The 26,895-nt window shown below is 34.6% G+C and overlaps 1 protein-coding gene across 1 annotated transcript; it reads left to right on the forward strand.

Annotated features, from left to right (window-relative positions):
- The first annotated feature begins 15,142 nt into the window (after positions 1-15,142).
- Positions 15,143-26,581, forward strand: LOC126720684 (uncharacterized protein At4g15545). Its single transcript, XM_050423432.1, has 10 exons — positions 15,143-15,589; positions 17,069-17,137; positions 19,229-19,279; positions 19,409-19,472; positions 19,634-19,708; positions 20,257-20,514; positions 20,793-20,838; positions 20,935-21,013; positions 21,115-21,247; positions 26,216-26,581. The coding sequence occupies exons 1-9, from the start codon at positions 15,290-15,292 to the stop codon at positions 21,205-21,207; spliced, it is 1,035 nt and encodes a 344-aa protein (XP_050279389.1). The 5' UTR covers positions 15,143-15,289; the 3' UTR covers positions 21,208-21,247; positions 26,216-26,581.
- Positions 26,582-26,895: the final 314 nt, after the last annotated feature.

The following is a 26,895-nucleotide window of genomic DNA, read 5'->3' on the forward strand; positions in this document are numbered from 1 at the left end:
CACCATTAACAACCATGGTTCTTTCTCTCGTCTTTGCTGGAACTCATTTGAAACCCTTTGATTCTCTCCTGCTACTTTCAATCTAAGAATGAGATTGGGTTTTATGTTGGGTTTGGTTTTGGGGATTTGTTAATTTATTGCAATTTTATTGGATTTAACTCAGTGGGCCTCATGTATTCATTATTTTATCTAACTTGCCTTTTGGTGGATGGAGATTTTTATTTCTTTTTGCCCTTTGGCCCATTCGGATGTTAAAAATAAACATATGGGTTTGATTTCATGAGTTGGTGGTTGTATAGATTGCAATAGATGTGCTTTTGTTGCTGCTGGAATACAGTTCCATGTTTGAGTTTTCTGTCTGGAAATGTTAAAAGAGTGCCATAACAAGAATCGTGTTAGTGGGGTCCAATGTAGTATATTAGATTAGAATAGAGTTCTTTGATTTTGGAAGCTATTGGATTTTTTTTATTTATATTTGATTTGTATTCCTCCACTTTGTACTTGTAGAAGTTCTTAAACAATCAAAATCCTATCTTTTTTATTCTTGTTATACTTGTTTTTGCCTAAAAATGTGTTTTTCTAATGGCAAATGGAGAGGTCGGTTACGGAAGGCTAACGGAAGTTACCTCAGGTGGGCAAAGTGTAAAGTTTTAAAGCACGGGTAAGCAAAACGAAAACGGGTTATACCACGGGTGAGTTTACTGTAATTGTCCCTAGATAACAAAATTAGAAAGAGAAGAGTTGAGCTTTTTTTTGGGGGGGGGGGGGGGTTAGTTAAATAATTTGAGAGTATATTTTACTTTCTTTTTTCTTTTCTTTTTTGAGCAAAAGGTAAGTGAAATTTTATTAAGGAAAAAAAAAAAACTAACAAAACTAAAACAAATCTGATTGGAATATATCATCCAAATCACTAAGAGCATCCACAGCAGGTGTGGCATAATTTATGCCATTTTGCCACACTAAAGACCTACTTTATTATTTTACCACATCATTTTACAACATCCCATTTATTAAATGTTTTATCATTCAATTCTATACATTAAAATAATATTTACTACACATTAAAATAATATATTTCCTCCTCCCTATCATCACCATCAACAACAACAACCCACACCCGCAGATCAACCGCCACAGCCCACAACCACCGGCCACCCCCCACAAATCAACCACCGACCACCAATATCAGCCACTACACACACACACACACACACACACACACACACACAAAAACTCAAACAAACACTACACAGCCACAAATCTCACACCCACAACCTGATCAACCTACCACCATTAACCAAAATCAGCTAACCAACAACAATCCAACCAACCAACAACAATCAAAACAACCAACCACCAAAAGAGAGAGAGAGATATCGACGAGATTGGAGAGCGATGAAGATGATGATGGCCCTTCTCATCTTGGACGTCGGCGATGACAATGGCTCGTGCGCCGTGAGCGGCGAACTCGCGAGGCTCGACGATGACGATGGCTCGCAAGGCTCGGCTCGGCAATGGCTTGCGCCTCCAGTGATAATGGCCACCGTCAAACTAATCTTAAATTAAAGGGAAAAGAGAGAACGAAGGGAATCGGTGGCTGAGAAGAGAGGGAATCGGTGAGAGAGAACAGAGGTGAGAGAGAAGAGAAAAGAATAAAGTGAAGAGAGAAGAGAGAGAAAAGAGAATTAAAAAGGATTAAAACTTATACCATCTGATTCCGTACCGTTGCAAATTTGCAACGGTACTATAGCTGTGTGGTATAATTTTTAGGATTTGACACATTTGATAAAGCTCTATTTTTTGTGTTTGGTGTGGCAAATGTGCCAAATATTTGGCATTTGGCACATTTGCCACACTTGTTGTGGATGTTCTAAGTAAATCCTCTACCCAAACATCAATATCTACAGCTAAAGTTGCTCGCCTAGCAAGACTATGAGCTAATCGATTCCCATTCCATCGAACATGTTGAAACTGACACCGGCACAAAAAACTACCTAACCTCTTAGTCTCCTCAATAATATGACCGAAGAGCGTAAAGCAACAATCCGAATCCTGTAAAGCCTGAATGACACGAAGACAATCACCTTCAATCTGCACATTAAAGAAACTCAACTGCCCTTTTCCCTGCCAAAGCCTCTGCCATTTCCACCGATTGCACCAATGCCACGTTCTGACTCGAAGCAGCCAAGACATGGCCTTTACAGTCCCTACACACCACCCCTATCCCTACTCGGTTTGTACCTTCCAAGATAGCTGCATCAAAATTAATCTTGTAACACTCAGTTGGAGAAGGAGACCACCGAACTGCAAGAGGACGAACAAGGACCAGCTTCTCCTTAAAGTGAATATCCCAGTACTCTTAAACCAAATCTCGAGCTCTCTCACCAACCTCATGGAGTTGCTAGGTTCGTTGACATTCCCTAACTCGATTTTGGCTTTCCCACAAACACTAAGCGACCATAGCAAACAAAGCACACCAAAAACCTGACCCAACAAAGAACAAAGTCTCCAAAATCTCCAAGAAAGACTTGCAATGCTTATGAGTTAAGAAAAGAAAAACAGAGACAAACAACCACACAGCCTGAGCCTGATCGCAGAGCCATAAAACATGCATAAAGGATTCTGACTGATCATTACAGACATCGCATGTATCATCTAGAGGGAGATGTCACTGCTTCAGGTTTTGCTTTGTAGTGTTAGAGATATATATATATATATATATTAGACATATTAAACCCTCGAATTTCTGAAAGGGCTTATCTTGCTCAGTTTTTCGCGTAGATTCCAATTTCAGACTCCGTTTCCTCATTTGAAACTCCGAAATTGGTCAATTGGCACATTCTTCATTGTGGTTTCTTTAAAGGCATTCTTCACGGCATTTCCAAGTGATTTTCTCATGCTTATCCAACCTCAAACCTTCATTGAGCTTCCACCTTGAGTTTGAGGGAGGGTGTTAGAGATATATATATTAGACATATTAGCCTAATGTAGTAGGTCCAAGCCCAGTCCTATTTGTACTAGTAGTCTAGGGTTTAGTCGCTTATATATACTCATGTTAGGGTTCATTGTAACACAGGTTATTGTACTACACTCTTATACAATAAAGATGTTGCCCTTGAGGGATTCCTCCATGAATGTAAGCCGACAAGGCTGAACCATGTAACCCTCGTGTTCTTAGTATCCTATTCTATGTTTCCCTTTTCGCATCCACTCTAGCATACACAACATGGTATAACACTTCGCGTCGTTATTAATAATAATATTTAACATGTAGGAAGAAAGTCTCTCACCGCTCTCCATAAGAAATGGCGCACCTTGTTGGGAACTTGAAGCTTCCAAATCTTCTTCCAAATGTTATTCGGGGACATCGGAGAAGAAGAACTCGGCAAGGTAGAATTTTCAGCTTCCACAAGCATACGATATGCACTCTACACACTATAACTCCCAAATGGAGATAATGGCCAAATCAAGACATCCTCTGCCTCAGCCTCTCCCACATAAATACCCCCTACCTTCTCGGCTTCCTAGGGTTAAAAACAGCTAGCCAATTTACTTGGGTCCCAAGTCCTTGAATTTGAAAAAACAAGTCACATACCCGAACCACATTAGAACTGGCTCTAGGAGACACAATCTTACTACAACTCGGTTCAGGCAGCCAATGATGATCCCAAATATTGATTGCTTCGCCATTCCCAATCCTCCAAATTGCTCCCTTGTGAATTACCTCCCTAGCCTTTTGGATGAACAAGTGCATCATGGATACTACCATTAGGAAAATATTTAGCACTAAAAACCTTATACACAATAGTATCTTTGTTGTGAATGAAATGCCAAACCTGCTTGGCCAACATAGCATTATTAAATTTTTGAAGGTCCAGAGAGTATATTTTACTTAGCTTAACTATAAAGATTCAATTCCTGCCTGCACTAATTGGTGTCTTGATATGATAATAAAGAGAAATCATTAATTGCGGACGCTTGTAGGCTGAAACTATCTTTGAAAAAAATTAATAATTTAAAGAGGCTAATGCGAATAGTAAAAGAGTCAAAACCAAAAAATAAGACCCACAATCCAAAATAAAATACTTATAGCATTTGGCCTTTTTACTTTTTTAGAATACTTTTTTAAGTGAATATTAGCATATGGGCAAAATTTGTTAAAAAAAATATTATCATTTTAATAATAATTATATAAATTATCATTGATTTAAGATTATTTAACATTACGTCTGTTCCACCTAAAAGAAAGAAAATATTTTCAAGTGGTTATTTTTCCACATTTTCTCAGTTCCTATATATATATAATGAAAAAAGGAAAAAGGTTATTATTATTATTATTTTTAAATTAATCATAAGAAAGGGAGAGAAAACAACAATAGGCTGTAACCAACTACTTGAGAAAAGTGACATTAGTGGGGCGTGGGGGGTGAGGGTGGAGGTTGGGGGATGGTTTTTTGCATGAGGAGTCAAATACTATGACTACAAATAAAAGCGTAGAATATTTTACTCCCAAAGTGTCTCTATTTTATGATCAACTAGTAATTATTTTTAGGTTGACAAGCAATTTCAATCACCCCAAATACACAAAATATAAAAAATATTTTTCAGAAATCAATTTCCATTAAAACAAACACATGTATTTAACCTTTTAAGTTCACTTAAAATTCAGCAAAGTTAGTTGAAATCATGTTTTAAAAAACAATTAAAAAATGTTAAATTCATAAATAACTTCAAAACATCACCAATTTTATAAAGAATACACTAAATACTCTCACATAACTCTCTCCTTTTATTTCTACCTCATTTGTTGTTAACACCCTCAACACCCTCAAGGAATTTATTGTTTTACATTAAAGGTCTGTTTAGTTCAGGGAGTGGAAAAGTGGGAGGATAGAAAATGGAGAGAGGATAGAAAAGTGGAAGGATAGAAAAAATTTAGTTTTCTCTCATATGTGTTTGGTTGGGAGGGTAGAAAAGTGGAGGGATAGAAAACTCTTTTATTTGATTGGGAAGAAAAGTGAGAGGATAGAAAATAAAGTATGTATAAATTTACCATTATATCCAATTTAGGTAAAACAAAAATAATACATTATATTTTTATTAAAAAAATGTGTATGAATGATTTCTTCATTAAAAAAATAAAATAAAAAGAGGATAAAAAGTTGAAGAATCCAAAAGTTTTTTTTCGAAAAAAAAAAAACACCAAAACAATTGAAAAAAGTAAGGGTGTGTAGTATGAACACAAAAGAAAAGAATTAAAAAAAGGGGGGAAAAAAAAGGAAGAAAAGAAAGGAGTCAAGGACCTAAGAGGCTGTTTGGTTTAGCTGTTTTCGTAACTCAATTCTCAGTTTCCATAACTCATAACTCAAAAATAGTGGGACCCATGACAAAAAGGTTGTTTGGCAAACGATAACTCTATTTCCATCACTCAATTCTCTGATTTTTGAGTTATGAGTTATGGAAACTGAAAACACATTTTAGCTGTTTTCAGTTTCTATAACTCATAACTCAATGACAATATTGTAATTAAACACACATAGGGGACCCACAGCCGCAACTTTTGACCACCTTTTGATTTTTTTTTTCTTTTCTTGGGTTGGCTGTTTGGTTTTTTTTTTTTTTTTTTTCACTGGGTTCAGTGAGTTTGGGTACTGAAAAAAAAATGAAAAAGCTGCACCGGTGACAGGTATAGGGCCCACAAATAGTGTGAAAAATATTGAGTGATTGTGCCAAACGAGTGTGAAAAATTAAATGATGAGTGATGAGTGATAAGTGATGGAAATTGAGTGATGAAAAAAATTCATCCAAATAGCCTCTAACTCACCAGCACGTGAGTTTCCAAAATAAAATAAAATAAAAAATAAAAAAGGGAAAAAGCCTACATATAAGACATCAACTTGGAGAGGGGTAAATATGTAATTCAAGAGCTGAGCCCCCCTTTTCTCTCTTTTCTTCCTAGTTTTCCTCCCAAATTGGGAGGATAAAAATTTGTGGGCCCGGGTGGATTTTTTCCCCAATGTTTTCCATCATTTGTGTTTTCTCTCCTGAACCAAACAAAGGAAAACTTTATTTTCTTCCATGTTTTCCTCTCTTTCTTTTCCATCCTTCCTATTTTCACTCCAACCAAACGAAGCCTAAATAAATGCCGATGGCCAATTACCAAGTAACTACGCCTTGCAACCTCCAAAAAAAAAAGTAACTACGCCATGGACATACTACCACAAGCATTAAAACTGCCTAAGGACACACAATTGCTTATTTCTCTTGGACCATCTCTTGCACTGCCAGCACACCATAAAAAACAAATGGCTCTAATTCAGCTAGTGGTGAGTTAATCCAGAGCAGTGGCGGCGCCACCTTATGGCCAGGGTAGTCCCAGGACCACCCTGACTTGGAAAAAAAATTATATATAATAATTTAAAATTTTATATTTATTTACCTTTAACAAAAATTGGGACTACCCTGAATTTTTTATGCCAATAAAATTAAATTTTGGTCCATAATTTGAGCAACTTAACAATATATTGGTGTCTTTCAAGCGAAAAGGAAAAATTCAAAAAAAAAATTTGAACTAAAATCTTTAAAAAAAAATTTATATATATATATATATATATAATAAAACTACTACAAGCTAGGCGGTGGCTTGATTCCTTCGACTAAGCAAACTGCCCAATACAACATAATTTTCAATCTTTTATTATTTTTTTATTACAATATTATTTTCCTTCACCAGACATATATTACTTACTTCTCATTTTTAATTATTTTTTCTTGTTTATTCTTAACCACAAGCATCTTCTGTCTCCTCAATTTTTTCGCTTCATACTTTTAAATTTTATCACATCTTCATCTACACTTCTACATCTACATTTTGCCTTCCTCCTCATTTGTAACTTCTGTATCTTCTACCAATACCAGTGCGGCAGTGTCTCTTTTCAAGTTTTGAGTCTCAAATTTCTCAATACAATTTTTTTTAGCTGTACAGGTACCTTTGTTCATTTCTTTTCTTTTCATTTTTTTTCCTTTTGAGGTTTTTTGGTTTACAAAATGCAAATTTGTTTTGGATTTAAAAACAATTTTTTTTTTTTAAGCACAAACTTCATGTTGACCGAATTTTGAATTTCGGCTGGTATTTACCGAAACACCCAAAATAGACCGGAATGACCCAAAATTTTTTTCGAAGTGGAATAGGGTGGGTTACCGTTCCGGTTTGTTTACCGACACAGTATTTTCTGGCCGTTACGGTCGGAACAGAATAGAATTAATAACATTGAATCAAACCTAATTACCTAAAGGCTAAAAAGAAATAAGATTATGTAATTTATGTTTCCTAAGGAACACCCTAAACAAATTCCTAGAACCGCCACTGATCCAGGGGTCCCCTTGAGAATACACTGTAAGTCTTTATAACAAAAAAACAAATGGCTGTAATTCAGCTAGTGGTGAGTTAATCCTAGGGTCCCCTTGTGGGGTTCTTGTCCCACATCGTTTAGTTTCAGTTGTGTGTGTGAGTTTAAAAGCCTTGCTTAAGCCTTCGAGAGTTAGGCCCTTTTAAAGGTTTAAGTATTGTAAGTCTTTATAACAAAAAAAAAGCCTCCACTACATGGCAAATATATGCAGGTAATTGCTCTACAATGTTCTGCCACTTGTTACACACATGTAAACATGCTTTAGCCCATCATGGTCCTTGTTCCTCATCTTGACAACCAAATCATGCTACCCAACATCGAACCTTGGTCCATGTCAAACCATGTGTTTCTATTTGGCCTCAACTTTTAACTTTTAGCTTTTATGTACAACTTTTTAAAATCTCACTTTTTTCTCACATTTTCAAGGTACAATTATGTTTTAGCACACTTTTAGTAAAAAGCCAGATAAGTTGTACCCAAACAGACACCATATAAAGGGCTTGGCTTGTGCCAATGCTACCTCCCAACTAGCCTCTTAGCCTACAACTTGATCACTACCCACATATATTCAATCGTGCTTATCAAGCATTTCACAACATAGACTCGTTATTTCCTCATAGCCCTAACATGCGTTTGCAATGAAGGTAACTCAGCCTAAACTTTCACACAAACAACACCTTTATTCACCACAACTTGCCCATGGCTAAACCCATGCCAGGTTGCCATAACCCAACATGACACATCTTATATACAATACACACCATTGCCTACAACCTGCCAAACCAAGAGCATGAAGCCAACATCAACACAAGGCCACGATCAAGCCTTAAAGCCACCATAATTTGTATAAGCCATGCACCACATAGGGCAACATTAGCTGCTACTGTCCACAACTAAGAGCCACCTTGTCCATCTTATAGTATGCCACCTTCTTGCCACGATTTATATGGCCATAATGTTAGGTTTTGTGGAGCCTAGTTGTGTTTTGATTCAGATTATGACCCAATCTGAAATAATATTGTTATAGTTTTTAATGAGATACTTTCTAAGGCTTAGTTTATGGAATAAAGGCTTAGGCCGATAGGCCCAAGTTGTAGCGCTCATGGACAAGCCTCATTGGGGGTCTGAGGGTGACGCCTCTAAGAAAAATTTTTGGTCTGTTTTGTAACCCATTGCGAATCTTGTGTGCAGGATAGAAAAATTGTTATTTTGGAAATTAGGGTTCAATGTTGTTTTTTAGAGAGAAAATGGTATTGCTACATCTTGTATTTTTCCCCCAAAATGGTGAAATCTCTGCAACTCGGTGAACGTAGGAAAATTGTTGAACCACGTAAATATTGTCTTGTGTGATTGTTTTCCTTGACGCATATTTTTCTCTATTTTTGCATCTCACAGACTTAGGAATTTTGTGAATATTCCCCTTCACATAATAGATGCAAGGTGCCACCACATGTTGCCACTACTCTTGCCTTTAGTTCTAGCTTCTAACGCTTTGTGAGTTATCAAAGCAATGCAAATATTTTTCTTAATTTGTTTAATATTTGTTGGGTTAAGATAGCTTGACCCCTGTTAATTAATTCAATTACCCAATTTGATTTATTAGGTTAAATTGCATGCAAATCATGGAGGCACCAATAAATCACCAATTAAACTAAATGCAGTGGAAATTAAATTGACATGGTGATTTATTGACAAATGGGGAAAACCTTTCGCAAGGCAAAAACCACACCGGGTGATTTTAAGGTCACCACTTCCAAGAATCCACTAATCATCAATCAAGCAGTTACAAGTATAAAAAATCTTACCATTACCCTGGCCTATCTCGAAATACCAACCTACAGTTTAATCCTTGCTCCAATATCCAATTGGACTTAATGTTGTAGTAGCTTTTTTTCCCTTGATGCACAAATCTCTAATTTGTGACTAACCATTTGCACGAATCTCAGTACGGGACTAACTCCAGCAACTTGAATGGTTGTTGTTGGCTGCAAAATTCTTCACTTCATTCATAATGAAGATCAGGAAGTACTTAGTTACAAAACCCTATGGCGTACAAACACAATAGCTTCTCATAGAGAAAATTAAGCTCTTCGATCTCTGTTTCCCTGTATGACGGCTTTTAAAATAAGCCTTATATATGTTTAGGGTTGTAAGAAAAGAAACCCTAAACAAATATATCAATATGGGCTGAAATTCAAATCTGAAATTTCTGAATTCGTAGAGCTCGATAGATCGAGCTAGTGTCAAGCTTGCCCAGTAAATCTCAATAGATGCCATCTGTCAAGCTTCAATAAAACATGTTTTAGTCACTTGTTTCTTGGATCAATTTTCATGTTTTTAATACAACCACTTGGTATGTATCAAACCCAACTTAGATCTACCTAATTTACAAGTAAAGTGCGTTTTGACAAAGGATTAGCCAATTGCATATAAAATATGATCCTAACAATTTTAATTAGCTCCCATGATTCTCTCTCGAGGTGAAGTGTGGAAACGATGTTTGGATGGTATCGGTGTGAAGGTGTGGGTCTTGGTAGTAAATGACAAGTATTAATATGGCTTGTGATGGGAGCTAACAATTTTAATTAGCTCCCATGATTCTCTCTCTAGGTGAAGTGTGGAAACGATGTTTGGATGGTATAAGTGTGAAGGTGTGGGTCTTAGGTGGTAGTAAATGACAAATATTAATATGGCTTGTGATGGTGCTTCTCTTTAATTGGTTGAGGATGATCGTTTGGGTGAGTTTGAAGAAGATTATAGGGCGTGAGTGGTATCTTTTTTAGGGTTTTGTTGTTGTTGGTAGATTGGGTTTGAGATTGTGGTAGGTTGAGATCTTTGGTCTTAGGCGGTGGGAGATCTGGTGTCGTAATTGTTGATTTGTAACATTTCCCATTTGTTGGACTAAATATGACCGATATTCAAATTATTGTACGACCTTGATAATTTTTTCTTTTGATAGTTACGATACAATTTAAATAGCATATGACATCTGTTTCATGATGAATGATCTTTATTATTAGGTCAAGACACTGCAATTTTAATGATAGAGCAATGTTGCTATTATTGCTTAACAACTTGAAACAAAGTTGTTCACAGGACTTGGTCGAAAGTTATAATAGAGCTGGAACATGACTTTGAGGGTTGTCTACATCGTCATGGTTGAGTTAAATAAAATATTTAAATGGTTTAGAGAGAATAAAAGAAAACATTTAAATTGACATATGAACCTATCAAAAAAGAAAAAAAACAGAAGTATGAAAATAATGTAGAGAGTGACGTTGATGCATGCATATATAAAAAGTTAACTCGCTTAAAAAAAGATTAAATTGCAAACTACACTCTTAAATTTTGGGAGTATTTGGATTTTATTCCTTAAAATTTTAAAATTTAGATTTTACCCCGTAATATTTGGGAGTGTTTAGATTTTACATCCTGAAATTTCAAAATATGGATTTTATTTCCTGAAATTTTCTATTTCATTTACATCAGTAGCTCCTCCGTCAATATTTTCCGTTAAGTGTCACATATATTTACCACACATATTTAATTTATCTACTAAAATGATGTCACATCATTTATGTAGCCTAAAATATTAAATAATTAAAAATGGCATGGCATAATAAAAATGATGTGACATTTTTTTATTGGATGAAGTAAACAAGAATGACAAGTTTATGTGGCACTTAACGGAAAATATGGACAAAGAGACTATTGATGCAAATAGGATAGAATTTCAGACGGTAAAATCCAAAATTTGAAATTTCATGATATAAAATCCAAACATCCTTAAACTTTAGGGGGTAAAATTCAAACACTCCAAACTTTAGGGGTTAAAATCCAAATTCTGAAACTTCAGAATGTAAAATCCAAACACCCTTAAACTTCATGGGGGTAAAATCCAAAATTTGAAATTTCAATGTGTAAAATTCAAACACTCCTAAACTTTAGGAAGTAAAATCCAAACACCCAAAACTTTAGGAGTTAAAATCCAAACACCCCAAATTTTGGTGGTTTAATTTGTGATTTAGCCTAAAAAGAATAGAGTGAACTTTTTTTATATTAAAAAAATAGTGGACTTTTAAAGTTATAATAATTTAAACTTTTATTTTTTGAGAACCAATTTAGCAAAAAATTTGGTTAGCTAATGCACATGCTCTAAAACACACACACACACAAAGGGTAGATTACAACTTACCATCTGTGGTTTGGCCTAAATTTAAGTTACCTACCTATGATTTGAAATTTGATATTTTACCTACCTGAGGTTAGTTCAATTAGATTTTCTTAACCATTTTTGTTAAAAACATGGCTAAATATGTGATTTTACTTCACTTTTATGTTTCTCTCCTCCAAAAATACAAAAAATATAAAAATACAAGATTAGAGAGAAAGGGAGATAGAGTGAGGGGAGCAATGATTAGGTATGTTGCAGAGTAGTGAAGGAGGGATTGTGACTGTGGTGGGCCTGGATTTCGAGCTTCCCGACGAGATACTCTCAGTGATTCCCATGGATCCATAAGAGCAACTCGATCTGGCCTAGAAGATCACGTCGATGGCGTTGGCTTCGCGCATGTCAAAGCTCGAGTTCGAGGTGGGCCGCATGCGACAACGACTTCATGAGAAGGACTAGGCGTTGTTTGACCTCAAGAAGCGGCTCAGTTCACTTGAGCGAGCCTACCAGGAGGCCCAAATGCACAAATGCATGACTTACCTCACTACATTACAACACCTATGCAGCAATGTATGTTCATGTTTTATGCATGTTCATGGCATTTGATCGATCATGAAATCCTAATCATTCATTTAATAAATAAACAATACAAAACATGTTAATCTACTAACTCCAGGACTTAAACATGTGAAGCTAGACCAAATAGAGGCTAAACATGTGAAAGAAAACAAATAAAAAACAAAGAAAACTGAATCTGAGTTTTTGGGCACGAGTGTGCATGCGCATACATAGGGTATGGGTGCGCATCCTAGTTGTATGTGGACACATGCATGAAGCATGCATATGCATACACACTCAGATTCTTAAACCCAGCAACCAGAACAAGAAAGAATCAAAACAAGAAATCTAAAAATCTATCATGCTTCAAATATGAACGTAAAATAAACCTAAGTTAACACAAGTAAATAAAACATTTTAAACATGAAAGTAAACAACCAACAAACAAATAAGTGAAGGGCTAAAGTTTGAACATTTATCTCAACACAAGAACTCTCTAGAGTTTTGATTTGACCGTTCCCCTTAATCAATCTAATCAATATCGAAACCCAGAAGGTTAGCAAAGTTTTAGAACTCAAATCCCAACAAAGTAAAACTTGACTTGAGGATGTTTTAGTGTTTAAAAACTCCCTCTTTAATTCACTATTTTCTAGTGAATTTTGTATATATTCGTCCTCCCTTGTAAAAGTGCCTTTTAAGACTTTTTATAGTGATCATAGAGGGGTGTAGGGCAGTTCCCAGGCGATGTGAGATTCACTTTACATGAATTTATGCCCAAAAACTTTCCCTTCATATATTCTGAGACCCTAGATGTGTGCGCATACTTTAAGTGTGTGCGAAAATGTGTGTATGTGTACGCACACTTAGGTTTTTTTCTATACTTTTATTTTTCAAAAATATATTTTCAAGTCGAGATTTTATAAGATTGGGCCCTAAATCAACTTTTGGGCCTTATAGTGATGTTGTTATTGGGGAATGGGGGCTCAGGTTGTAAGGGGTAAAAAATGAGATGTTTACAATGACATTTATTCCATAATAATTGATATTTATCATCATGTTAAGACACCAAATTTTGGTGATAGAGCAATGTTGCTGTTGTTGCTTAACAACTTGAGACAAAGAAGTCAATAAGACTTTGTTGAAAGTTATATTAGAGTTCCAACATGACTTTAAGGCTGTCTACATTGTCGTAGGTGAGTAAAATAAAATAAAATATTTAAATGGTTAAAGAGAATAAAATAAAATAATTAAATAGAAATATAAAAATAATAAATAGAGTGATGTGTGTATATATATTAATTTACCTCAGTAAAAAGATAAGAGCAGACTTTTTAGTTATATTTAGCTTAAAGTAATGCAATAGCCACACATTATTTTACAATTTTTTAATAAACAGTTAATGCGACAAAGTCAAAATTCTTACATCATTTAGCTTAAAGTAAGGTTTTTTTGGATATACACCAAGTAAGTTTTTTTTAAAAACCTTCTCCCCTCTTCCTGTCTGTGTGTGTTAATATTTAGTATTCTTAAAAAAAAAGAAAATAGCTTAAAGTAATGTAATAGCCACTCATTTTGTCTCACTACTAACATCACTTATTTTTCTTACCAATAACAACTCAGCATACTAACAATTTATAAAATTGTTTATGACTTTATCATTTTTTATTAGGTTAAAATTTGGTTGGGCTCATGCTCCATGCATCAACATATATAAAATGACCCATCAATATATATATATATATATATATATATAAAATGAAAAAAATACTTATTTATTTATTTTTTAAAACAAACACACACGTATGTATGTCTGTCTATATATATATATATATATATATATATAAATGCTTTTGAGATGCTTGAGGTGAATATGCTAATTATCAATAGGATTAAAAAAACTAAGAAAACAAAAAGATTAAAAAAGAGAAAAAAGAAAAAAAAAAAAAAGGAAAAACTATATACGTATAATCGTATATTGTATACAGGGCCGACCCTAGGCTTAGGCCAATTAGGCCATTGCCTAAGGTCCCCTTACTAGAGAAGGCCCCAAATTTGGGGCAAATTTATTTTTATTTTTATATATAAATATTTTTGGGAAATATTAAACATTTTAGTTTACATTTTTTTTTACTATTAAGAAGGTTCAAAGAATTAAGTAATGCTAGAGATAGAGATAAGACAAATTTAAATAAATAGGTTTTACAAATAGACGTGTTACTAATTACAAGTAACTCAAATAAGAAAATGTTAAAAATACTATAAATTTTACTACATAACTTTTATTTATTTAATTATTTTTATATAAGATAAAAATTTTACTTTAGTCTAATTTAAATATATATGTGTGTGAAATTCTCTTTTAGAGACTTAAATTTCGGCCATTGCCCCCTCCACATCCCACAAGAACTTATATTTGCGGAGTGATCACTGCACCAAGGGTGCTTGGTGGTCTCCATAACTTTTATAATTTGACGTAACAATGAATATGATAAGTAGATTTTAACAAATTATTGAATACATTTTTGAAAGAATATTTGTGATTGGTGATATATCTTTGTAATTCTCATGTTGTAAATTTTATTATATTTCTAGTATTTTTGTAAGGCTCATGTCATTGATTACATTCATTACAACACCAGTTTGTAGTAAAATTTGTTATAATTTTAGCATTTTCTAAAAAAAAAATCATGTTAAAAAGTAAAAAAAAAAAAGATTAAAAAAAAATTATTCTACAAAACACTTGTTAAATATTATTTAAGATTCGCAATCCATTGGGCCGGCCTAATTGTATTCTATTTTTTAAAAAAGATTTTGGCATATTATTGCGTGTCGGAATGGAGGGAAAGCTCCAGCTCATAAATTTCAAACTCAAAAAAGTCACGAAAAATTCAAGTCATTCTTCGTACCAAACAAACACACAAAAAGACAAAAAGAAAGAACTTAAAAAAAAAGAAGACAGCTATATAATACTAATAATAATTATAACAAAAACGAAAAAAAATTAACATCGAAACCAAACCAAATCAAACCCGTCCAGTCCAAAAAAAGCAGATACTCATAACATCACCTGTCCCACTTCTTCATTTCTCCAACTACACAAAAAAATTCATCGAGACACAGAGAGAGAGAGTGAGGGGAGCAGTGATCAGGTATGTTGCAGCAGAGCAGCGGAGGTGGGACCGTGACTGTGGTGGGCCCGGACTTCGAGCTCCCCGACGAGATACTCTCGGTGATTCCCACGGATCCCTATGAGCAACTCGATCTGGCCCGGAAGATCACGTCCATGGCTCTGGCTTCGCGCGTGTCCAAGCTCGAGTCCGAGGTGGGCCGCATGCGCCACCGCCTTCACGAGAAGGACCAGGCGCTGTTCGACCTCGAGGACCGGTTCGGTTCGCTCGAGCGAGCCTACCAGGAGGCCCAGGCCAGACTCAATATCGCTCTCGATGATAATGTACGTACTTACCTACCTACCTACCTACCTGCCTCTCTAATGCTTTAAGGCGTTGATTGTTTTGCTGAGAAAATTTGGGGAAAAAAAATTTGATGTTTCCTATGTTTTTTTTATTTTTTTATTTTTATGTTTAAGTGTGGGGGTGTTTAGCTCAATTGAATGAATAGTTGTGTGAGTCAAAGACAATGAATTGTGTGTGTTTTATTTTTAATGAAAAATAATAGTTAATTATTTTGTTATGAAAGCAATGATTTGGTGCTGTTTGTCTGTTGAGAAAAAATTGGGGGGAAGTTTTGAGTGTTTCTATGTTATTTTATTTTTGGGTAAGTTATAGTTATTTTTCATAAAGTGTGGGGTGTTACTGTTTAGCTCGATTGAATAAAATAGTTGTGTAGTTCAGACAATGTGTATGGTGGTGTTTTTTTTTTTTTTTTTTAATAATAAAAAAATGTTTATTTAAGTTGTATAGCTTTGAATGATGATTTGGTGGGTTTTTGTGCTGTTTGGATGAGTAGAATTTTTTGGGAGGAGGAAAGAAAAGAAAGCTTTTGAGTTTTGGGGGGGGGGGAAGGAAATTGTGAAATACTTTTTGAGTTTTTTCTAGTTTTGGGATTTTGGAAATGAGTAGGATTTGATTAGAGTTACAGTGAAGCTTGATTGTGTAACCTTTTCAATGAGAAATTTAAGTTGGGATAATTTGCAATTAGAATATGAGAAAGTAGTGCTCTATATATGCTCAAAAAGAAGAGAAAGGTGAAGTTAGCAATTTCTAATTTTGAATTTTACATATTATTATTTTCAATAAAAAAGGGGTTTGTTTGTTTAAGCTTAAAATGCCAGCATAATTTTCAAAGCCAGCTGTTTTCCCCCTCTAGTTACAATTGTTTTTTTACATATCTAATTTCTTTAAACAAAATAGGCCAATGAAAATAAGCCAATCCAAACACACTCTTAAACTCTATTGAAGCTTTTTATAGTTGTGTTGTGTGCTGTTGACTGGAAACTGATGACCCTACTTGTTGATAGAAACCCGAATAAGTAGATATATTAGACAGTCCTGTAGTTGCCAGCAAACTGATTTGATCTATGCTATTTTGGGTTGTCAATTAATGATGGGTGGAATCAGTTCAGTAAAATTGTTTTTATTAAGCCTAGAGAGTGGAATTGTATAAAAAGGATGGGCCTATATGAGTATGCTGTATGAAAATGTTGGCCCTTATAAGTATGGATTTTGTGAATGATTTGAGACCTTAATCTTTGCCTGGTTTCCAAGAAAACTGAAAAAAAATAAAACTTTGATTGAATTATGACAAGTTCGATATTTTGCAAATGTTAAACTAATTTAAATCAAGTAGGTGTATTATGGTCTTAAGAGAGATGGGTTTTAGCCTCCATCTATTTCCCTTCAAATCCTCATTAAAAGAATGAAGCATTTGAAACTGATTTTTGCCTCCTTTTTTTTTTTTTTTGGGATTGAAGATGAAGCTTTCAAGGGAACGGGATTCTTTGGAAATAACTACAAAGAAGCTTGGCCGTGATTTGGCAAAGGTGAGGTTTTAATATTTGTTTGTGGTTGAATTTTAGTCATCTAGTTGTTCATTTGCTAAGGTTCTTTTATTTTCTATTCTATTAATCTTGCAACTTTTTCTTCATGATTGAAGAATACTATAATGAGTTGTATGGTGAAATTTTGGGCTGCCTTTTCTCTTTCTATTCTTTCTTCCATAATCGATGGCAAAAGTGAGTCAATGGAGTTGGAAAAAAAGTTATTGGAATATAATGGTAGGCTTTGCCTCCATCAAAGCAAAATTCGTTTTGGTCATTCCTTCCATCATATATTTTTATTTCATCCCTATTTCATTCCCACCAAATTAAAAAAAAAAAAAAAACTTTAACATGCTAACATTTGCTAGATTAACAAAAAAAATCATTATTGTCAATCAGATCCTAGGTTTTGGTTCAAGGTTTAGTATATTGAAACTTCCACACAATTGATTTCTAAGACAACTGTAATGACCATTTAATAAAAAATTGTATAGAACAGATAGATGTAACTTCATTTAAAATGTCTAGCTAATGTGAAATATCAGAAACATTTTACATGTAGACTAATCTGTTGCCATGAACTTTTAGCTGCTGATTTCTTAAATAAGTTTATAGAAATAACTGCGTCACAAGGAACTGCTAATGTTTGTGTATGATGCTAAGTTTGGCATCTGTTGTAGTTGGCATTTCCTCTATGTTTACCTTGTTTCATTTTATTTTCCAGAAGTTAAATTAAATTTATTGTTTGGGATGTTAATACCAATTTGATATGAATCACATGTAGTTTGATTGTAAGATTATCTGCTTCAAGTGGCCAGGAAAGATATGCCAAATTGAGTCCATCTGATATGGCCTAGTGGCTCCTGGTTAGAGTTTGGACCTGCTTGGTGATGTTCAAAGGCCTTAAAAATGCTTAGTATTGGGCTTCTTTGATATCTACTTTTGTTTAACAAGGTGGTTTTTCATTCATTTGGATGCAGGACAATGCACTCTCAAAAGAGGACTTGATGTTTGAGGAAACAAAAGGAACAAAAATTACAGAACCTAGGAATCACCACCAATTAGTGAAAATAGCAAAATAAATCTAGGAATCACCACCTAGGGTTGTTTCGAATCAACATCAAGCATTGGTGAAGGATAGGAACACTACAATCACCATTGCCACCAAGCAGTGAAAGAAAACTTCCAACCCAAACTTCATTAATCCGTGATCAACTATCTACAATAGTGAGTCCAGGGGTCTTTTAATAGGCTCTTCTAATTATGTCAAATAAGGAAAGAAAATAAGCTCATAATGACATTACATCACATATGAAAATAAAAATCTAATAGCAATCAAATCTCTCTAATAACATCCATCTTTGTCAATCACGATTTATAAGGCCAAATAAAATCAATCTTCATTAATAGGTCCTATCACAGTGTTAACTCCTGCCAACCCTATGTACTAATTCCTAGCTTTATTTTTATATTTCTGTATTGTTTTTCTTGCAAATTTCTTTGGAGAATAGCATACTGTAGCTCAAATGTCATCTTCACCTCTTGTAAGGGAAACTGGGAAAGGTGCAGGATGAGTTTTTAGTTTCAGTTCAAAGATTTACTGGGTGCATGTTTAACTTACTAGTAAAATCTGCTTTTTTTCCCCCTTAATACATGACTGCAATTATGTTTATTTCAGCAAATGAGTTTGTTCATCTTTCAATTTGTATGGAATTTTCTTGTTTCCATTCCTTTTTCTATTTTTATCCATATCTGTATTTCATCTTCTCTGCTTCATAGTACTTCTTCCTTTTTTTTTGGATAGGTAGAAGCACTATAAAGCAGACAGGATGAAATATAGTGCTTCTAACTGTACTTATGGAATTCCTTACTATATTAACTCGAGAGATAAAGTTACTGACCTGTTTTTTAAATTAGGACTCTCAGTTTTTTGGTTCCCTCATGTTGCCCATTGTCCCTTGTTCTTCTGTTTAGAGTTTCTTTCTTTTGTTACTTTCAGTTTTGCTTGTTTAACATGTTTGTTGCTACCAAATCTTTATTGTGGATGCTGAAAGCTTATTTGATAACTGCTGGCCTCTCTTTTTGAATTGACAGTTGGAACAATTTAAGAGACAACTGATGCAGTCCCTAAATGATGACACATCTGTAAGATTCCATATTTAGTTTGTTTCTACTCTTTTTTTTAACAAGACATTTCATGAGTTATATGGATCTATTGTATTAATGAATTTTTTTCCCTGAGAAATAAATAGCTTTTATGTTTTGTTTTAACAGACAGCTGAAACTGTTGATATTGGTACATGTGACCAACTGGTTCCTAGGGCGTATCCTGATAAGGGTATATTACCTGACTTCATGAATCTTTTGATAAATGTGACCGTATTATGAACTAATATTATCTAGCAGATGTTGTGCTCTTTGTCAAGGGTCTCACATTTGTTTCTTTTGCGTTTCCTGCATGTGGTTGGCATCATACATTCATCTTTTTAAATCTTACAGATGAGGGGGCAAATGGCTATGTGGCACATCAATCTTTGACTGGCTCAACAGACCTAGCAAATAAAACTGATGAAGGTATATGATCTGTTTGTCTTTTTAGCTTAGGTTGTGCCTCTACATGGTTCCCTTTTAATAGCTTACAATTTTGTTTATAATCATATTTGATAGTGCATATGATCTTGATTTTCTCTCAATAACTTATTTATTTATTTATATTTTAGAAATCTCACCACTGATTACACATTATTATTATTCTTAACTTATTGGATATTAATTACTTTGATCAATAAACACATGTTCTGCCTATAATTTTTAAACACAAAAAACTGGAAAATTAAATATTTGATCAATAAACCATCTTGAAAATTTGCTAGTATGGAGATGGAGGGTGTGTAGAGAAAATATAATCCAATGGTTAATTTGTCAAAATACACATCCAATTGAAAGTTATAGAGTAGTGTCACATAAACTTATTATATATATTTGAGGCATCTTAATTTCTTTATATTTTTAAAAATTTTTTCCTTTTAAGATTACTTAGTAAATCCTGTCATAGTTGAATTGAAATTATATAAGTTATCAAAGGTTATAAATTTATGCATGTAAGCTACTTTGGTCCACAGCGTCATGGCGTTCTGGGCAAAGATTTTCTATTACTCCATATATCACACCACGGCTTACGCCAACTGGAACTCCAAAAATTATCTCCACAAGTGGATCCCCTAGAGGTTACTCTTCTGTTGGATCTCCTCAGAAAACTTCTGGTGCAACATCTCCCACAAAACCACCATATGAAGGGCGTGCCATACTATCTTCGTGGTACCCATCAAGCCAGCAGTCATCAGCAGCAAACTCTCCTCCTCGAGGACGTTCACAGCCAGGTATTTAAAGGTTATTGGTATTTGAGTACGGTTTTGATGGCTTTTGCTGTTTTCAATAAGTAGGTTTCCTCCTTTTCAATTTATGTAGGCTTTGATGTGATTTTTGGTCACCCTAATGTCCCCATACAGCTTGCACGTGTATTTTCTGGTCGTCTAGCCTGTAATAGATGATGACAGTCTGCTGATTAGCTCATGTCTCAATTACATTTAATAGATAGTTTCATTATGCTGTCTCATTTATCTTTTATCTTTTGCGGTTAAAAAAAAAAAATGTGTAGGGCGGACTCCTCGAATTGATGGAAAGGAGTTTTTTCGTCAAGCCAGGTGTGTTCCATTATTTCTATTCCAATATATGTTGACTAATTTACTGCAATAATGATGGGGTTCTTTACAGACTGATTTACATATTTCCATAATCAGGAGTCGGCTATCATATGAACAGTTCAGTGCATTTCTGGCCAATATCAAGGAACTGAATGCTCAAAAGCAAACTCGAGAGGTAATGAGTTGTTGAATGCTTGGTTGTTTGCTACTTTTAAGCAAGTAAACTGCTTGCACCTATGTTAAACTGATAAATGGTTTGTAATTATTTCCTTTCAGGAAACTCTAAGGAAAGCAGAAGAGATATTTGGGACGGATAACAAAGATCTTTACCTATCATTTCAGGGATTGCTAAACCGCAATGTGCGCTAGAACTCAAAAGTACATTGCTTGTGATGGTTTTTAATAAGTGGTATGTCTATCTTCAGTCAACATCTCTGTGTGTGTGTGAGACATCAGTAGCCATTCTTCACTCATCTTTTCATCACAAGGCTCGGCATGTGTGTCATACCTTCCCTTTTGAGGTTCCACAAAATTGTCTCCACAATTAGTTTACATCTGAGATCAGTCTACTTTACTTTAATTCAAATTCATTGTAAATTTTGCATGCCTTTTGAAGCCACCAAGAAATGCATCTAATATGATTTATCATTTGGAGAATCATTATAGAGCATTGCATTATCTGCAAGTGGTGATTAATATGAAGGCGTTTGATCCTTTGCTATTCATTTTAACTTTTCTTCCACAAACCTGTGTTGAGAGCCTAATGAAAGAGGCACAACACAAAGGAGTCAGGACTCCTTTGTTTCCCATAATGATAGAGCCTCTTTCTGAATCATTTCCTAGGAAACTGTTTAGAAGTTGGTGCTGATAAATGTGTCATCTCCATCTTAACTTATAGTAGAGAATCTCAGTTGATAAGAATGCTCTGACTTTGTTGGAGTAAGGGATACAAAACCTTCCATAGTAGTATATATGATATTAGAATAAAGTGATAACATAATGATTTTTCATGTACTTACTGGATCAAATGAAACAATTAATTTTGAAATACTAAGGGTAACTTTTGAATATAATCATATAATTTTTTTTTCATGGGCATCATGTTGGATGCAAGATAACCATTGAGATTGAATGCTTGAGATCAAAGGGTTTTCTTGCTTAGAAAGGTTGTGGATAAGAATAATTTTTAGTCAGAATGAAGAGAAAAGAAAATATTTCACAAAAAGTTGGCTAGGTACTAACAAGGATATGCACATTGAGACATAATAGAACTTACATTGATTTAAAATTAAAAGTAGCTTTCCAAAATAGTATATCTTCTAGATTAAAGCTTTGCTTCATAGGAGAAATCACTAGGCTTGGAGTAAAGCTATTAGAATATTTAGGGAGGAAGCAATGAATTGTTAGCTACTTGCTTCAAACTACTTCAGCACTAAGTAACTTCAAAGAGTTAAAATTGCTTTATTATTGTTAGAATTATGGTATTCACCATTTCCTTATGGCTTAAGCTTTTGGGACTATCGGTAATTTAACATGGTATCAGAGTAGGAGTTCTTGAGTTCGATTCTTGGCTTTATTCTACCTCACATTTAAAATGTTAAAAATCTCACGTGTTGGGTCACACTTACTAAGGGGAAGGTTAGGCCCACACATGAGGGGAGTATTAGAATCATAGTTCAGCGATTTAATTCACACAACACTTATTAAGGGGGAGTTTAGGCCCACATGTGAGATGAGTGTTAGAATTATGGTTAAGTGATTAAATTCACAATTTTCTAACAGTTTAAGCTTTTAGCTTTTAGGACAATCAGTAATTTAACAATTATGATATGAAGTAAGTTACTATCTCCATAGCAAAGGAAACCACAAAGAGTCGCTACCTAGGGTTGGCTGGAGTTGGCACTAGACCATATAACTAAAAGAAGCTATTATCAATCTCAAAATTTTCTTTCAAAAATGGAACCCAATGGTCTTTGAATAGAGTAACAAAGTACATAAAAGAAAGCCCAATTATTAAATGGCTGTGCTTGGTAGGTGAGGTCTTTAGGCTCAATTATTAGCAGGCTTCATCCATTAGGCAATAGGTTGGGTCAATTTCTTTTTATATCCATGCCCATAGGTCTGTATAATTGGAGGCCTATATCTTGTGTCCACATCACTGAACTTCCTTGGTAATATTGTAGCTGGTAATTTGACATACTAAACACCAAATCTGGATTAATTCTACCGACACAGGTGGGTAGGTAGAGAATAACTAGGGGCGTGAGACAACTCTCTCTAAGGAACTCGGCAAAATAGCCCCATAACTTTGGGAGAAGGGGTGCTTCTATTACAAAAATTATCAAAGAAAACCTGAAAGCTTTTCTTTGTGAGAACAAGAAGGGGGGAATGCCATTGTTGTCAGGGGTTTGTAACAATCTTACTTCTCTAGTTCAAGAAAATCAAAGAAGAGTTGATGTGGAATTTGATGCAAAGAGGTGTAATTCTCAATATTGTACTAATGAATTGAAACAACTTAATCCTTTCATGAAACAGAAAAGTTATGAAAGTTATGGTGCTTGTTTCTGTCAGCCTCACTGAATAAGCAAGAAAACTAATCCTAGTCTTGACTTCCAAACTTGAGCACCCTTGCCAATACACTTTAAGGGTTTGTTTGGTTGAAGGGATTTTAGGGGGGATGGAAAATGGGGGAGAGAAAAGTGTAGAGAAAATGAATTTTGGGGGTGTTTGGTTGGAGGGATTTTAGGAAGGAAAACTAGTGGCGCCTGGGTCTTTTCTCATCAGGCCCACTAGATTTGAATCTCCCCAAATTGGCGAGAAAATAGGAAGGAAAACAAGGAGCTTTGCTCCTTATATGTTTTGGACAAAACTACCTCTAGCACCACAACAAACGTATTCTTTCGTTTCTTGTCTTTTGTCTTTTTCAATGTTGTCTCACTCTTTTTTTTCCCCCTTCCTTTTTAGTTTTTTTCAATGTTTGAGTCTCACTCATTTCTCTTTTGTCTTGGGCGCTCATTTGTTTCTTTTCACACCAGTTTTGTTTGTTTGTTTGTTTGTTTTTTTTTGTTTGTTTGTTTTGTTTTTTATTTTTTATTTTTTATATTATTATAACAGTTTTGGGTTCTTGAATTTTTTGTGCTATTTTCTTTAGAAAAATAGTGTCCATTCATACACAATTTTTTTAATAAAAATATAACGTTACTTTTTATTTTTTTATAATCTAATAGGGATATGATGGTAAATTTATACAAACTCTATTTTCTATCCTCCTATTTTTCTTCTCAACCAAATAAAAAGGTTTTCCATCCCTCCACTCTTTCACCCTCAACTAAACACAAATGAGGGAAACTAAAATCTCTTTTACCTTCTCACTTTTCCATCTCCCAACCAATTGGACCATAAATTTCTGAGAAGTTTTACATCAATGTCTAATGCAAGAGTTACCTCCTATTTAACTTATGATGCTGACTGAAATTACATAATGAGTGCCACCAAATATCCAACCAGTAAACAATTCTATGGACATTAATTTTTTTGGTTATATATTATAAAAAAAGACAGACATGATCCTGGAAGAATGTATGTTGGTTCTGAAATTGGTTGTGTTATTTTACCCTCCATCCAGGGTTTATGATGTGGCTCAATGGCTGTGTGAAGATGCAAAAGTAAACGTAGCGGGATTTAAATCGGATTGGATGGAAAGGGGTAGAAGGATGCTTGTAATACCATGGGTAGAAATAACGAAGAGGATATTATAAGCATGGAAATGAAAGAGACCTTAGAAGATATGATGGCATGAAGGTAAAAAATACATGTACTTGACCCAATTAGTTAGAAAGGATCCACCCAATGAGGTCTAGCTCATTTGGCACCTCCTCCGCTTATAAATCCTAGGTGGAGGGTGAGGTTTGGGTTCAAGATCCACCCAATGTGTGTATAACTTGTCAATAAAAAATAAAAAAAGGATCCATGGTTCTAACTTTGGAAGAGTATTAGGAAGGGGTGGGACTCTTTTCTCTGTTTTGTTAGTTTTAAGGTGGGAGACGGCTCCTCTATCAAATTTTTGCTTGATCTATGTGGGGAATTCGCTCTCTAAGGACAACCTCCCAGAACTTTATGGCATTGCTTGTAATAGGGATGCTTCAGTGGCAGAATTGTTATCTCTCTCAGGGTATAGTTTTAACTGGAATGTCAGCTTTGTTCAACCAGCACAAGATTAGGAGTTGGACTCAGTTGCATCTTTCTTAGATTTGATCTATTCTGGTTTGATGAGATGGAATGGAGTGCATCAGCTTTGCTGGAAACCATCTTCCAAGCAGATTTTTGATGTTAGATCCTATTATAAGGTTTATAATTCTAATACCCAACTCTCTTTTCCTTGGAAAACCTCATGGAAGCTGAAGGTGCCAACAAAGGTTAGTTTCTTCCTCTGGATTGTTGCTCTGGGGAGGATATTAACTACTGATAATTTGAGGAGGCATCCACTTGTTGTGTTTGACTGGTGTTGCATGTGTAAGAGAGATGGGGAAACTACTTATGCATTGCCCTATTACTAGAGAGATTTGGAACATGATGTTTTCATTATTCAGGGTTTAGTGGGTTATGCTGGGTGGGGTTGTGGAACTGCTAGCTAGATGGTTGAACAAGTTCAACAGGCATAGATCTCCGGTGATTTGGGTCATCATCCCTCATTGTCTCATGTGGGGTATTTGGTGAGAGAGGAAAGCTTGTAATCTTGAAGGAAGTGAGAGATCAATTCATGATTTGAAGTTTTTTTCCTCTAGACTTTGTTTGAGTGGAAAAATGCTTTGGGTGTTCTTACTTTTGATTCTTTGGCTGATTTGCTTGATTGTTGCAATTTTCATGCTCTGTAGTTTTGTAATTGCTGGTTCTTGAGCTAAGTTTATCTTAATATGTATAAATATTAATAATATTTCTATGCAATATCTTGCAAGGTGACAATAAAATGGCTCCGTGATATATTTATCAGCAGTGTCGATGATAACTAATTTTAAAATAACATCCGTTATTGTTCTCGAACAATGAGATTTATCATTCAATTCAAAATGTTTGCTATGGCCTGAGTTTCTGCTGTGGTAGTGAACAAATAGCATAAGTTATTGCGGACTTAAAGCATTGCAGACCTAGATATTCCAGGTTCTGGGAAACGCTAAACACTTGTTTAAAGATTAAAAAAAAAAGGTTAACTTCCATTTGACTTTCTACTTTGAGTGAATCCACATGTTTGGACCTGTTTTCCCATGTTTGTGGTTTATATTTATTTTGTAATTGCATTACTTATTTTAGCCTTCTGATCAAGGACTTGAAAAATTTGAATTAATCTGTTTGGATTTTGGATCGCTATTATTGATTGCAGGTCAATTTTCCATTAGTGGTTGGCAGGTTGTGGACCAAACTTGTTCCTAGCTGCTTTGAGTGGTATTTAATTTGTCGAAGTTGTGATCAACATCAGTTTGATCAGCTATAGTTTAGCAAACAAGAGTAGGGTTTTGTAGGGTTCAGTATGTCCCATTTAGTGCAGGTATGCTGTGTAAATAAATGCTTTGGTTTCTGCATCACCTGCTCGGCTATCTAAGAGACATTACTGTTAGAAGATTCATTTCTTAAAACTGCTTGTAAAGAGGGAATGCTCTTCAATGCATCTGATATATTGCATCTTCTCTCTCATACAATTCATCTCTGATAAATGATTAAATCATTGAGATTTTATTTTTTTGCTCTAGTGTGCATGTTGAATTACATTTATTACATCACTGCCTATCAACATTTGATTGCTGTTGTGCCAAGCTTGGTTTACTCAACCATGTAACATTTGCTATTATTATTATTTTGATAAGTAGCATCAAGCATGTAACATGTTGCTATTAGCAACAAATAATAAATATTGCCTATTACCGGACTTGTTGAATGGCGATTGTTGTTCCAGCCAATGTTGTAACAGAAACCTTGAGCCCTATTTTTTTGATAGGTAGTTGTTGTGATAGTCTTTGTTATCATTATTGTTTTTCGGCTTCATTTACGCTATGTTGTTTGGGC

This window comes from Quercus robur, chromosome 4 (assembly GCF_932294415.1).
Source record: "Quercus robur chromosome 4, dhQueRobu3.1, whole genome shotgun sequence".
NCBI lineage: Eukaryota > Viridiplantae > Streptophyta > Magnoliopsida > Fagales > Fagaceae > Quercus > Quercus robur.